General features: G+C 46.8%; 1 protein-coding gene across 1 annotated transcript in view; it reads left to right on the top strand.

The window, feature by feature from the left end:
* Window positions 1-415: 415 nt before the first annotated feature.
* The window catches only part of ALPK3 (alpha kinase 3), a 39,888-nt gene continuing 24,318 nt past the window's right edge, over window positions 416-15,985 (top strand). The window contains exons 1-3 of the mRNA XM_063314355.1: window positions 416-430; window positions 1,625-1,959; window positions 11,668-11,789. Of these exons, the coding sequence (XP_063170425.1) occupies window positions 416-430; window positions 1,625-1,959; window positions 11,668-11,789 (472 nt within the window). The remainder of the gene's footprint in view (window positions 431-1,624; window positions 1,960-11,667; window positions 11,790-15,985) is intronic.

Raw genomic sequence — 15,985 nt, 5'->3', positions numbered from 1 at the left:
TTAAATTCAGACCGGTGTTCCCTGGAGGAGGGTATCTTTTTAAAAAGGAGAAACAGACAAGATCAAAGCACTTGTAATGTGAGCTGCATAGTTCTTCCCTGATGTGCAAGTGGTTTTGTCACAGGCTGCCTGCACGGACACCTTTAAATCACCTCCATCTATCAACCCCAGCTTTATCGCTATGCAGACACGGTTCGTAAAAGTGCCACACGCAATTAAGTCATGGGCAAAGAAAACCTGTCTTTTTAATCCATTAGGAAAGAACCACTCCACGGGCATGCCACTGCATTCACAGCTCCTAAAATTTGCAAGTCGACCAGCCAAAGGCAGGGATTTCAAAGGTAGATTCACGGAGGGCGGCTAGCCAGGGCAGTGATGCAAGAGACATTCAGCCTTCCAGCATACCCCACGGCACATGACGGAGCTTAAAGTGGGCCTTGGCGAATCGGATTGTAACGCAAGAATAAAAACAACATGAGCAGAAAGCAGAAAGCTTCCTCCTGGGCCTCTCCCACCCACTGGCTCCATTCACACAACAAAGGGTTTACCCTCCCGGCCACAGGGTCATCCCGCTGGCTGGCTTGGCATGGCCCACGGCTCACAAAGTGGCCAATCGCATCTCAGCCCAGCCAGAAGTGCCCAGCCCGAGAGACCAAATAGAGAGGTGGGTGGACTAATCGGGGAGGGGCAAAGTATGGGGTTCTGGAAGCCGGATCCTCGCCAGGCTGGCTGGGGCTTATGGGGTTTGGAGGTCAACCTTTGAAGGGTCACAAGTTGCCACCCTACTTTTAATCCTTTCATCCCCAGGTAGTCCTAGTTCAGAGAACAACTCAGATCACCCCAAAGGTTATAGTTGAATAGGACCTTGACTATACTCTGTTCTGCTTCTGGAGTACAGCAGGAGTAAAAAAGATACCCCCCCCCCAATATCCCCAAGGCTACTGTTCAATTACACCCCTCCTCTCCCCACCTCACTTGCAATTTGTGGGGAGAAACTCCTCAAGGTGTTGCGAAGTTTGCCTCCTAGGTAACCCTATCACGCATTTCTTTGGATAACCCATTCCGCCCTTACAGTCTCGTCAGGCAACGCCGACGCGTAAAACCTGTCCTTTCTCTCCAGTGAAAAGCACCGGAAAGTTAGCTACCCGGGCCCGAATTTGCCCGTGACACAGACTCAGCGTCTTTAGAGTTAACGCCCAGATTATATCAAAGGGACAGAGCACCACCAGGTGGGGAGAAGCAGAGAGCGGCTGGGACATCTCTCCGGCGGGCGGGGCAGTCGGGGTGCTGCGATCCGAACTGGAGGGGCTGAAGCTTAAAGCGGTTGGCCTCCGATCCGAATGGAGAGGGGTTCGCTTTGCAGCGAGGGGACCTTCGTGGGGGCAGGAGGGGCGTTCCGTTGCCTTGCGGCGCAAGAGCGCTTGGAAAGGAGAGCCACGGCGCCCGGGTCTCCCCGCCAAAGACCCCTTAGGCGACCAGTTGCAGTGCAGAGCCCCGCCCGGTCACTGTCGCTTCGCGCGGGGCCCCATCGCGGGCCGGCCGGCTGGCCGAGCCCCCAGCCCAGCCCAGCGGCCCCCTCCGCTCCATCTGAGTGACGGCCCCAAGTGCGGCCGACTATAAATAGCCGGGTCGCGGCCCGCCCGGGGTGATTGACAGCCGCCGCGCTGGCGCTGCGCTGAGCGGCCGCGGCGCAGCCAGGTCCGACCGGGAGCCGCCCGGGACCCCCGCGTGCGCGCGCGCCTGCCCTGCTCCCCGCTTGCCGGACGAAGCGCCGCTTTGCACCGCGTGGCCGATCGCGATGGGCTCCAGGCGGAGGCCCCTGGGCCGCTCCTACTCGGGCAACGGGTCTTCCTTGGGGTATTGCCCCGGGCCTGGCAGCGATGGCGAGGACAACGGGCCCCTGGCGGAGTACCGGCCGGACAGGCGCAGCTACTTCCTTAGCGTGCGCCCCGAGAACAGGTAGGGCGGCGCGGAGGGGAAAGGAGGGCCCGCCGCTCTCCACCGCCGGGAACGCAGCTCCGGGGCCCCGTTTACAGCGAGGGAGCGCTGCGTCCCTTCCCCTGGGCGCCTGCGGAGTCCTTTTCACCAGCAGACGCGCCCGCCGAAGGGTCCCAACGCGGCCCGCGGTTGGGAAGCCGCTGCCCCGGTCAGCAGCGCAGGTGGAAGGCAGAGGGCTGGGGAGAGGACGCCTTTCTGTGGGGAGGAGCGGTGCCTTGCGGAATTCGCGGCCACAAGATTCAGGGGGTGGGGCCGCTGTTTTAGCCGGCTTCTGAAGGAGAACAGGCCGACTCGAACGGGGGTGGGCGTGGGGGAGAGTTCTGGGTAAAGGCCAAGGGAAGTGGAGCTTCCATTTGCAGAGACAGGCTACCTCCCGGCGTTGGGCGGGATGGAGTCATAAAAGGGAAGGGGGCTCTTTCTGTCCGGCTGCTGCTGCTTGTAGGTTTTCCCAGAAAGACGACCCTGGCCCAGCTTCTGGGTCCCAAGACACCCTCCCCACAGCAGGATTTTGCCGAACTTTCAAAGAAATAAGGGGAGGGCTGAGGATTCTGGAGCTGAAAGCAGCGGGGTGTTTCATGAAGGCAAGGGGAGCATGTTCTAAACTTGTAGCCAGGACAAGACCACCAATCTGGAATTTGCAAGGGGGGGCAGGGGGGAGGGCAAGGCAAAGAAACAGATTGGTGTGGGGTCGAAATCACAGAGCAGGGCTCAGGGTGAGGCGAGTGTGGAGGAGGCCAGATCCTGCTCTGGGCTGCTGGATGAGGCTGTGAACTTGACCCATAACTATAGAGCTCATCTTTTCTCCAGCCTCTCAGGCTGTGGGGAGAAATGCACAGCACCCCAGCTAGGCAGAATGTCATGGTGGCTTCAGAAGACTCAGCGTGGCTTTGGTGGCTCCGTTCCTTCCTTGAGATGGTGCTAAACTTGAGGTGGCATCTGTGTGCCCAGCTGGAGCTGAAAGCTTAGCTCAGAACTTGCTGGATTTCGACTCATTTGAAAGTCTTAAGGGACTCCTGAACAGCTTTAAAGAGCATCTTGAACTGGCTGCTTCCCAAAAGGATCGGCTTTTTGCCTTGTTATCTCATGTGAAAATCTTTTGGAAAGGAGCTTTGAGTGCACAGCTCAGACCAGCCTTTGAACAGGTTGTTTAAGGCTGAGTTGCTGCCCCAGTTGAGCCAGGCATAAGTTGTGCTGAACTCGGTGGTGTTTACTCTGAGTAGACTAAGAGGGGTCTTCACTTTAAAGCTGCCTTTGTGAAGTCATTTATCCTATCCTGCTGAACCGGATAGCATAAACGTAGGAGTCCACGTGGATAGAATTGTGCAGACAGAGTCCTTGATATTTTCGGGAGATTGCCAGATCTTTGGCAAGGGTCCTTTTGGTGCAGTAGTTTAAAGGCACCAGGCTAGAAACTGGGAGACCCTAAGTTCTAGTCCTGCCTTAGAGACAAAGCCAACCCCTTTCTCTCAACCAGCTCTTAAAATGTTGGCAAAAAACCTGCATGGCTTTGTCTATGTAGATCAGCCTTTCTCAACCTTTTGACCCTGGAGGAACCCTTGAAATATTTTCCAGGCCTCAGGGAACCCCTGCATGTTCAGGCTCAAATCTAGGCCAGAAGGTACAAAATGACTATATTCGTTTTATCTGTAGGCCTGTCTGTATGCATTAACAGTGTTCTTAAACTGAAAATCAGGAATGAAACTTGCCTCTTTAATGTGAAGTTGCTGGAATTTGAAATAATTTTTTTAAAATAAATCATGATCTCCCAGGGAACCCCTAGTGACCTCTCGCGGAACCCTAGGGTGCCACGGAACCCTGGTTGAGATACCCTGATGCAGAATACGTGTACAGAAACACATACAATCCGTGGCAGCTCTGGTGTCAAACTGGGAACCTGCAAGTGATGCCAAAAAGTCACTTTAATTTAGCCATGATTAGCCTTCTGTTTGCTTGCTTCAGAATCAATTTCCTTTTTTTTTTAAAGAAAAAGATGACGAAGTAGCTTCTCCTTTTGACAAATATTGTTGGACAACCGAATATAAGGCTTATTTGAATTAAGAATGGGGTCTAGCACATCCCCTGGACACATGTTGATCCATCTGGGGGACTACCTTGAGCATGGAAGGGTCACTTCTTTATGTTAAAGCTGTCTTTAACATGTAATGGTTCATGTGTGACAGCCTGGTGACACTCTGGTGGATCGTGATGATGTAGTAAGTAGAAAATAAACTCAGTAAATAGGGGATTGAAAATCAGGATTTAGTTCCTGTGAGTCTCACTTAATGACCTTGGGCCAGTTATTATGTCTCAACCTAGCCTACCTTAAAAGCTTGTTGAGAGGATAAAACAGAAAGATGAGTATATGCTTCCCTGAATTAAGGGGAGGAAAGTCGAGATAAAAGTGTAAAAATTACACAAGTGCTTGATATTAATTCCAATACGGAAAAACTTACTTAGTTGGAGCCTTGCTGTGCATCTTAGGGATGCAGGGTCCCCCCCCCCCCCCCCCCGCACCATGGGGGGAAAATGGCGCTAGCAGAATTTTCCTGCGTTTCAGAACAGGAAAGTATCCACAGTTCTTGCTGCCATTTGTAAAAAACTTGTAATGAGTGGGAAAGTGCAGAGAACTCTACCATGCGTCAATTTGCTATGAAAGGGATTAGGAATGGATTGGCTGTAAAGCAGAGGGTGCATTTTTTTTTCTGTATTAGCAGAATACAGAGAAAAGCAGATATGTGTGCAGAGGAGCCCCCTCCAAATGGCGACTCGGGGTCGCGTAATTGCCATGCGGTTTATGCAGCCCAGGATACTGTGCTTGTTGTTATTGCGATGTAGCATCTTTTGAACCTGACTACTGAACAAAAAGGCTTTTCTTCCCTCAGTGACGCACAATTTTCACTGGGGAAACAGTGAAAGCCCAGTTTCTTTGGCTTGCCAGACTTTCTCGCCCTGTCCATTGTGAGGAAGAGCAGAGCAGGTTTTGTGCAACGGGCGGGCGTGAAGGATTTTGCTTTTAGAAGCAGGCCTACATGGTGCCCTCGGTGTGTTTTTTTTTAAATAGAAGAAATAAGGGTGTGCCTGACGTCCTTGTGACTTTGTGAACGCCGGTGATATGCCAAACATGTAAAAGACTTGTATAATCATAACCATTGGGTGTGCTAGCTGAAGTGTGCAAGAAATTGAGATCAACATGTTGGCAGACTGGAGATCGTCTGGTTGCAATTCTTTGATGTGACATCCAGCTGCAAAAACACATTCATGCTGTGGTTCACCTTTATAGGATATTTATCCTTCTGAACAATTAAAAAAATCCCTAGCATTCTTGAACTGAATATCCGGTGATATTTATTTATTTGCGACAAAATAAAAACGGGCACACAACTTAATAGACTTAATCGACAAGGCATGCGTGAACTGTGTAAATAGGTCTCCAGTAGGGTTGGCCTTCCAGAAAATGTTGAAAACAACTTTTCAGGAGGGATTCGTGGGGGGGGTGGGGTGGGGGGTGGGGGGCGGGGGGTTTGTCTGATGCCGTGTATTATTTTGGGAAATTTCAATACATTGTAAATTTTTTTTGTTTCATTACTTCAGTGTTTCTCAACCTTGGCCACTTTAAGATGGGTGGACTTCAACTCCCAGAATTCTGGGAGTTGAAGTCCACCCATCTTAAAGTGGCCAAGGTTGAGAAACACTGGATTACTGTGTTTCATTTATTACTGTGAGCCACCAAGATTGCAGTGTGATATAAATCCATGATTGCAGTGTGATATAAATTTGATGAAGGAATAAAGAAATAAATAGGATGGGCCAATAGACTTACTGCTGGGCGTGATGATGATGATTTTCTATTGCCTTTTTCCTTTAAGGAGTTCAAGGTGCTATACATGTTCCTTTCTTCCATGTTGTCCTACCCAAGGAGGGAAATCATTCTGAGTGACAGCAGGGCCGCAACTGGGTGCGGGGGGTGGGCAACCGGGGCATGTGCCCTGGGCGCCGCACTGGTAGGAAGCCAAAATGAGTGCTGGGGGTGCCAAAATGGGCGCGGAATCCATGTTTGCCCCGGGCGACACAGACCCTCGTTGCGGCCCTGAGTGACAGTGACTGGCCCGGGCTTTTGTGATGAATTTCACACGTGAATGGGGATTTTGTGACTCTATAGTTCCAGTCCAGCCTAACTGTGACACCCTTGTGGCTCTTCACTATTTACCCCAGCCTCCTGCCTCCACCCCCGATGGGGCTGCGACTCTCAGATTTCTAAAGGCATTTTAAAGCGAGTGACAAGATGGCATCTCCTCTCCCTCCCACAGACTGAAGCCTGATGAACTGGCAGTTGAACCTCTCCAGCAAAGTGGACACATCCTCCACCTCTTCTCAGGTGGCCTGCTCGTTTAGAAGGCGTCCATAGCTTTGTCCTCCTAAAGAAGGAGACGCCCAGGGAGGTCAAATCGAACAGATGGGAGACTGCTGTTATTCCCCACGTGCAAAAATGTGGGACAGTCTTCTCACTCTGCCTAAAAGTAGAGCCGTTTGTGTGTTAGTGTCACCTGATCTCAGCCATAGTTTCTACTCCCATGGCTGTCTAGTGATGGCCCTGAGAGCAGGTCAAGGTTTTGGGTCCTGGAGAAGGCCTTCAGGATCCATTAGAGGAAACACATCAACAGCAGTCCGTTTCTTGTGATGAAGGTGCCACAGTCTGGGACGGCTTGCAAATAGGCCAGTTAGAGGAGAGAGGCTGGATGGCTGGAGAAGGAAGAACGGCCGGGCTATTTATATGCCCGCTTTCCGGAATGCTGTACTCTGATGGGGCCTCCACCAGATACAGTTCAACTCGCTCTCTGGTTTCCCGAGAGGGTATGTTGACACCTAGGAACTGATTAAGGCTGGACTCTCATGTCACGGCCAATGCTGAATCGTTCTCCTGTGTCTGTACTCCATTCTGCAGTTCAGGAATTGCTGAGAGGCTGGCAATAGCCGCTTGCAGGCACTTCTCTAGGTGATCCAATCCTGGCTTGGTCCGACCGACAGGAAGAAGAACAGCTCTTAGCTGCAAAGGTCTTCGGCTGCAAAGTTTCCACTAATCCTCTTGTGAATTACTGTTTTGCACCCGCTGCTGCTAAACATTTAGTCAGTGGGTTTTGCTGGGGGTGAGGGGAGGGAATATTTGGCCTTGTGATATTTGCCTTATGCTTGTCTCCATGAAGGTCTTCATTCACAGCTTTGGTTACCATGTACAACATTCCTAGCTTATCCTCACTGGTAGTCGAAAGCAGCTGAATTATATTAATATCCTTGACCTGTGCAAGAAGATTTGTTTAATATATGCTAATTGCTATTATTTCATCTCTTTTCTGTGCTTCTCTCTCTCTCCCCTAATTATTTTGTTTGCTGTTTCTGCTTAGCTTACTACCCAGCTGGGGATCCCCCTCCAGTTTTGGAAGGTAAACCCTCTCATACGTCTTGCCCAACTGCACATCGGTAGCATCAAAACTTTGGTGTGACTCACTGTCGTACAGGGATACTAACAGCTCTGCCTACACTGCCAGGATCTTGCACATCTCTGCCTGCTTCTGTTCAGTGGTACCTTCCTTGCTGACTGTTGATTAAACCCATGTTGTGTTTGCTCAAGAACCAAGACGTTTCTGCCCAGCCCCTTTACGTACGTGTAGTCCGTTTTTGAAAGAGGCCCTTGCTCTAAATCTGACAGTAGGTTATAGCCTTGCTTGGGCTGAAAGAGCGGGATGACGCAAGTTCTCCTTGGTTGAATGGGGATTTGAATCTGGGCCTCCTGTGTCCGATATCTTAACCGCCAGATTAAATGGGCAAAGATGGAGCAGAGAACTGTTTCTCTATTGCAGGACCTTTCAGTGAACAAGCTTTCTCCTGTAGATGGCTTTCCACCTTTAGCACTGCTAAGTAAGGAGGAAATGGTAAAGGAAGGCCACTGTGGATCTGTCAGCCAGATCAGTGGTTCTCCTTTACAACCACCTTGAGCAGGGGTCAGTTTGCAAGGGGACAAAGTTAGGAGTTGCTAAAACCATTCCCTGCCAGCCTTACTCTCCCCCATCTCTCTCCTTGCTAGAAGATAACATGACGCTGCTGAAAACGGAAAGGGGACTGGCTTAATGGGACAGTCAAGGTGGAAATGGGGTGCTGCGGAACAGAGTTGTTCACGTCCTCCCTTCTGGAAACCTTGGGAACTCCCCTAAATCAGATCTGGCTGATGGTCTGTTGTTCATCCAAACTGCGCATCATTTCTTAAAGGTCTCAGGCAAAGATCTTTTCTATCACCTGTTGCCTAATCCTTCAAAGTAGAGATGCCAAGAGTTGAGCCCAGGATCTTTGGCAGGCAAAGCATGTGTTCTGCTATTGGGTGATGGAGTCTTGTCTAAAGGGGCTAAAGATAGGAGAAGCAGCCATGAAAATATATATCACAGAATCGAATATATTTTCATTCTATCTAGCCAGGGAGTTTTTTTGTGTGATCTGTTACCCCAGGATGATCTCTGACAGCCTACAGCACATCTCACAACTTGATTTGTCACTGTTTGGGCACGACTTCTCTGTGTGTAGTGTGTGACCTTGCACAAAATCCTGTAACTTGACTTACAGTACACGTTCTTGCACCGTGGATTTGGACCGCAGTTTTACATCACGCTGTTTCTCATCATCCAGCATTTCTGTCTGAGATGAATTTGCACCATTCTACCCATGCACGATTCTCTTTGCATTTGCACAAGCAAAGCCTGTGATTCCATGATCTCACCCTACCCCTCTTCCCTTATCCCCCTGCACAGACTGAGTGGGTGTGCATATAAATGCATGAAAGCCATTGGACAATGTACTATGTTTTATGCAAAACAGAACTTTGGGCTGCAATTCCCAGAGGACATGCGATCCCGGTGGGGGGGAAAATACGGATTAAAACCAGGAAAAAGAGAGGATGAGAGCAACATAAGATGGGAAGCACTGTGCGTGTTGCATCATACCTCCTTTTCCAAGCCATGCTAATCATTTTGTGCATATGGCATTGTATGGAAACCTGATATTGGGTGAAGAATTTGGACTCCTGAGAACTTCAGTTCGTCTTTTTCCTCCTTAAAGCGCACATTTAGCTCTCTAGCTTATGGTTGAGAAATATTTAAGATTCCTAGCCCCAGCATCAAATTACTAGGGGGGCTGTGCAGTTTTCCAAGTGCACTTTTAAAAGGGGTATTGCTGCATTGATTCACAAAACCAAGCTCTTGTGGCCAAAAAAGAGTTTTGGTATTTTTCTTAAGATAACAGTTTGAGTGTGCTCCTTTCTGTGATTTTGCTGCCTTCTATATTAAGTATATCAATTGGATGGTAAACACCCTACCTTCTCAAAATGTTTCAGCTACAGGGATTCAGAAGAAACATTGCTAGCATCCTATCTATTAATGTACGCTCGAGTTTGGCACAAAATGGAAATGGAGAGGGATGCTTTAAGCACTGTTGCTTTCTTTTCAGTGTCTAGGCCCCCCCTCTGTGGTTTTGAGTGGAACTGGGGCAATCAACATGCACACTTTCACACTAAGTCAAATGTGATGATCCTAAGCAAAACATGGTGGATAATGCTTGTGAAATTCTCCACCTCCAGATTTCTTCTCACTCTGAGTTTTTGTTCCAGAATGAGGCTGAGCTAATTTGGGAGTCATATATCTCCGTTGCATTATATAAACCCCAAAGATGTGCTGTCATTCGGTGTAGTGAACAGTAGTGAAATCTGATGTACCTTACATGAGTGGCATTGCTTACATGTATGGATGAAACATTACCAAAAAGGCAGTTCTGAATGTATAGGATTCACAATCCAGCATTTGCCACCAGCCAGGAGATCAAGGGCATGTGCCTTCCATGAAGAACATCATTGTCAGACCTTCCTCCTTGCTTTCTGGATTGGAAACAGTTAATCTAAGAGTTCTGGTTAACTTATCAGAAGGAAAGTAAAAGTTAAAATGCAAGAATTCCAGCAAGTACTCTACTTTCAAATAGGACACCTATATATATAGGCAATTTAAGGGCGGCAAAACTCCTGTTTGTTTTATTCTGCTCTTTCTGTATTGGACACCTGGCTGTTTTGTGAAGGATGGACAGATTGCATCTATTCCCTGTTTAGATAACTGTCAGCCTCTTTATCAGTATGATAATTAATTAATTCTCACATTCATGGCACAAAGAAAGCCACCTTACCCCCATCTTTCAGCAAACTTGCTTTCACCTTACCATTCCTTTACTCTTTTGTATATATTTTTTAGATTGTGAATTAATGGCTAATATATGAGAATAATTCAACTCCTATTAATAGTAATAGCAACCCTGATTTTAGAATGCTGGAAAGGAAGTTGCAGGTAAGAGCTGTGGGTGCTTTCTGAATAGTCAGAAATTGCCAAACTGTTGAGGGAGAAACAGTGGCTGGGTTCACATGACATTCTAAACCCTGGTTAAGAAAACCCAGCTGCTATAGTTCACATAATAAGCTGTATCCAAGCAAAAAAACTATATTATGGCATTACCCAGTTCACTTTACATGCAAAGACAATGGCTGTGTTCCCACAATGCTCTGAAAACCATCCAACCTGGTTTTCATGTAGCCTAACGTCTTGATGGATGGTAAGGGATGAATAGGCAGGAATTGGAACACCTGTTAGTTGTCATTTTGATGAAAATTCACAAGTTCTTTGAAAACAGCTGTCCCTGCCTCTTCCAACTTTGTAAAGTTATTTTCTGCCTGTGTCAAGATGTGATAGATGCAAGGCCAAATCATCTGTGAAGCATAACGTGTAGCTTGGCTCTACGTCTTAATGAATCATCAACGCCCATTTTTGAAGAAATGTGCTTGAGATCTTGCTTTTGGGCAGACGCTTTTCAAAACAGATATTGATTAGTGTCTTAGGTTGACTTGTCTGGGAGGGGAAAAGCTGTCCATGTTGGGCCAAGATCTATAGTTGCTTATTTGGCATTGCCCCATTAAAATCAGCTAGATTTTTCCCCCCAAGTAAACATGTGTAAGATAGGACTCCATGCATCATTTCACTCAGTGGAGTAAACATTCCAAGGAATTTTAAGGTCCTTGTCACCCATGTGCACATTTCTCCAAATCCATTTGTGGGAGCATCCATACAGGATGTTTGGTTTTGTCTAATATTTTGATACAAGGACAGCCCTATGTTCTTTTCTTTGGACTCTCTGAGACAAACAATACAAAGTTAGTACAAAAGCCATGTGGGCATCAGTCACAATAGAGGGCTGGATGGGTGCTCAGATTTGGCTGGGCCAGGGCAAGTTTGAAGAGGTGTGACCGTGGTAAGTGATGCTGGCCCCAAGATATCTCTTTTCATGTGGGGTGCAATGTTACATCTGCTGTGCCCCCTGGCAACATCTGTCCACTGTAAGAATGAGGATGAGTTTGTGTGTTGCAATATTCATGTCATTGTTCAGCTACCCAAGTCTGGAATTATCTTGGGATTGCTTTATTGCAGTGCTTTGCCTCTTAAATTATCCAGAAGTCTCCCTAGAAAGGGAAAGGCTTTTCCCATCAGCTGGAGTTTTGTTAGTAGCCAACATCAGGGACTGGAGAGAAGACGACACTTCAATGTTTTGTTAATTGGCTTGCTCAAGTTCTAATTGGGCTCCTTTGATTCTGTTTAGGAGCACATTCTGTGCAATCATTGCTCAGTTGACCGAGGAGACCCAGCCCGTCTTTGAAACAACTCTCAAATCATTTGCTGTGTCGAAGGATGCTGATGCCAAATTCACGTGCATTGTGATAGGTGAGTTAACACAACTGGCGTGTTTGCATGGATGCCCTGAAGAGCAAGCTTTGAATTTTTCATTTGGACTACCACGGAGCTGATATTTATCCTGTTTAGCATCAGTTATGTCCTGATATATATTTAGAATTATATCTACCTACCTCCTGCATCAGGCTGGACAACATGCTGCCTCTGAGCCCCAATTTTTGGAGCTTACAGAGCCTCCTCTGGTTATATGATGGCTGAAAAATAATGGTAAATTTCCTGTCATTTTAAGGGAAAGAGACTTAAAAACTGTGATGTTGTACGAAGGCCTAAAATTGACCTCTTGTAAATTAAAAAAAAAACCAGCCAAATTCCCCCTCTATTGCTTTTCTTGTCTACTTTTCAGCCTCCCCCACCTTGCATACTCACCATAGCCTTGGCCACCAAAAATTTCCCTGCCTCTATCTGTCATGCACAGGATAGGCATAGCCTGTGACAACAAGAAGTATGGCTGCCAAGCTTTTGATTTGATCTTGGGAAGTACAGTGTGGATTTAGGAGAAAGCTTTTAAAGACAGCCCTTTCCCACCAGCCTAATTTATACATGTTTTGAGCCTGTTTAGCTCCGTCTTCATTTCTTTCATGCAAATAAAGTCACCTTCAAGTGGATCTCTGCATGGTTTGCTAAGCAACAATTCAGAAGTGATTTTGCCATCACCTTCTTTGTCTTCAATGTCCCAGGTTGGGACTGAGTGATTGTGGGATCTCCCTTCCAAGTAGTAACCAAGCCTGACCTTGCCTGGTTTTCAAGCCAAGAGAAGGTCTTCTAGGTGCTGCCACCTGAGCAGATCAAATATTAAACATATATACAGTTGTCTAGGCATTTCATTATTATCACCACCACTATTACTATAATAATTAGTAATTATTACACCCATCGGCCAATGACACATACATCTGTGTACGAGTTTATTTACTCTAATATCTATGGTCGATCTACTTCCTTTGTCTAATAGGGGAATGGTTTATGGCCAATTCTTCAATTTCATGCAGCTTCTTTTGGTGGTTATGGTGGGAATGATTTCCCAAAGATCCTGACCAAATACCTCTTGGAGGTATCATGACTTTCGCTTGACAGACCCCAATAAAAGCTTGCAGATGGGAACTGTTCTTTTGATAATGGCCTGGTTCTTTCTTTCTTGAGACAAGCCTTCTCATGGCTGGGAATATTTCACAAGGACCCTATCACCTCCTTTCTTGGGGTGACCCTTCAGACTGAATCCTTAAGCGGCTGCTTAGACTTGAGTTTGGATGCTTTGGGCTCCTTCAATGAAACACCTTCTGCTTAAGGTTTTCCTTCTACAGTCAAAAGGTTCTTCCCTTTTTCCACCTCTTTTCCACCAGTCTTTTGGGGGTGGGGAAGAAAATGAATGGGTACTGTTTTTAAAAACCCTATCCTTGAAAAATAAGTTGCTCTAAATTAGAAAACGCTTATTTTATTATTTGCTCTATTTGGGCACCAAGATTTCCTTTTCCTGTTCCTGCCCCTTTCCTTCTTTTGGCACAAAGTGCATTTGCTCTGTCGCTGATTCGATTTTACTACAAACTCTCTCTGGTCTGCTGTAACCTTCTTACTCCATGTCCTCAACAGAGCTCTCTCTCTGCCCTTTTACTGGTCCTAGAATACCCCTGATGACTGCAAACTCCATCTTCACCCTTGTTTGATCAGTGGCTGATATTTTAAGCTCTCAGCTCTCCCCGTAGCCAAGTAAAAATAACAGCTTCTGGATTAATGTCTGACCTCTCCCACATTTTCCAACAATTTATAGTCTCACTACCCTGTCCATATAAAGAATTTCCTTCCGTTTGGATGTGCAGTTCCCCCTTGAGAAATTCTTCCTACCATTTGATAACAACTGATACTTTTTGGTGAAACAGTGAGAGAGAATATGCAACAACAGTGACATATACATGCTGGTTAGAATCATGGTAACTTGTCTCTTCCTTCACTCACCCAAAAGCTGGTTCTGATAGTAGGGTTAACCAGGTCACAGGAAGATCTAGGAGATGCATTCACACAGCATGCTAAGCTTACTTAGTGTTAATCTTGGCTTTTTTTTTTTTTGGTGGCTTCACTGGTTGCATAAACTCAGTGCACTTGATGAGTTTATGACTCAGTGTGGTGTGCAAACCCAGAAATGGATAAATGAAGTAACCAATTTAAGGGCATTGTGCAAACACAGCGTAGGAGTTGCCTTCTGCAGACAGCACATGTGTGCAAGGGAATTTATTCATCTACTCATAGTTCTGCAGTGGCAGAATCCAAAGGTTTTTGGTTGTTCACAGCAATAAAAAGCCTAAAATGATACTTAATAAGTAAAAAAAGAACAATAAAAGGTCAAACTAGTGTCACTTTTGTTTTAATTATCAGACAATGCCAATCAACATAGGGTGACCTCAACTTCTAAAGGCCTTCTGACCTCTTATATAGTGATGTGGTGGTGGTGATGGTGGTGGTGGTGGTGATGGTGGTGAAAAGCTATCAGAATCCAAACAAAAGTAATGGAATTATGACCTGCTGGCTTGGAATTTTGGGGTTTGTAATCCGCACACTTGGAAGACCATTAAATTGCATCAATGCATAGCTTAAAGCTCAAAGCGACTTCCTTGTTTTTATGTTTTCGGTAGCCATCACAGGTAAAATGCTGCATTTTAAAACAACAGCAACAGCAATGCCACCAGAGATTTTCAAGAGTCTGTGGGAACCTGTGTATTGTTTGGGCTGACCTCCATAGATCTGGGGTGGATTTCAACTGCACATGAGTTCCACCATGCTTGCAAATGCCAGCTACCCTTAACAGCACCTGTGCTACTGGGAATGGGCTTGAGACATGTAACTGGAGCTCAAGGAGGGAAAGGGACTAATCAGGTTCTTGGATAGTTCCCCTTGACATGATTCTGGGGCAGAGTGAGAGCAAGGCAGCTCCTATTTCACTCTTTCTGGCCACGTCACTCCTCTGATCTTTGGCCAGCGTAACTGCTGAAGGGGCAGGGATCGCAAACCACCTGGCACTGCCCCTCCCTTCATCTTCAGGGCTGCATTCTTCAGCCCAGGGTTCCTCAACCTTGGCAACTCTAAGCTGTGCAGACTTCAACTCCCAGAATTCCCCAGCCACCTTATTGTGGTGGGTCAGCCACTGATTTCTTTGAGGGCAAGATGGGTTGTGTAGCAAGCATTGCCCCACAGGGACTCAAGCTCCTGGGCAAAATATCCCAGATCTGTGCCTGGAAGATGGGAACAAAGCTGGCAAGTTTAATTCCTGTCCCCATTCTTTGCATTTGGGGATGAGGACGAAAGTCATGGTGGAGCTTTGTAGCTTGCATGCAGAAAGTTCTAGGTTCATTCTGCCCTCGGTGCACAACTGTGGCTGGCACTCTCTCTCTCTCTCTCTCTCTCTCGTCTGCTCCTGGAGCAGCTACATGGTGATGGAATATCCCTGACAATAGGAATAAAGTCATGAATTTAAGCTTAGTTTTTCCTCTCTTCAACTACCAGGAACAAATGGGCATTTGGGAGAGTGTTATGAAAAAGGAGAGAGCCAGTTTGGTGTAGTGGTGAAGACATTTGGCTAGAAACTGGGAGACTGTGAGTTCTAGTCCCACCTTAGGCACAAAGCCAGCTGGGTGACCTTGGGCCAGTCATTCTCTCTCAGCCTGTAGCTCCCTTTGGCATCTTTTCTGGAGAACAAAGGAAAAATGATTTTATAACGATTTTACTGATATGTTTTGCTCTTCAAGATAGGGGCAAAAGGTTTTCCTGGGTTCTTGCAGAATAGAGCAGTGAAGGAAATGGTGAGAGAGATCCATATGGACACAGGCATAAATTATAGGGAATATTTCAGAACCTGCCCCAGGACTGCCTTTGCAACTGACTTTAAGTTCTCACTGGGGAACTCTTAATTGATAAAATTTTTTCACAGCAGTGGAATTAAGGTCGGCACAGAAATCTGTCAAGTATTTGCATTAGGGAGTAGAGGATGGAGGCCGGCTTAGCTGCTGGAACATGGCGTCTGCTTGTGGGTTAAGTTCAATTCTGAACCTCACCCAAGTTCAGAGATCTAAGGAGGAGAAGGGAGAAGACAGGATGAAAAAGCCTGAAAGTAACCTTGTTTGCAGCCCTATGGAAAGATGGGAAGGGAGGTTGTTGTAAGAGGCTGGTTTTAGAAATGG

The sequence above is a fragment of the Candoia aspera genome, chromosome 13 (assembly GCF_035149785.1).
Source record: "Candoia aspera isolate rCanAsp1 chromosome 13, rCanAsp1.hap2, whole genome shotgun sequence".
In the NCBI taxonomy this organism is placed as follows: Eukaryota; Metazoa; Chordata; class Lepidosauria; order Squamata; family Boidae; genus Candoia; species Candoia aspera.
The sequence above is the reverse complement of the archived record's forward strand: the minus strand, read 5'-3'. Positions and strand labels throughout refer to the sequence as shown.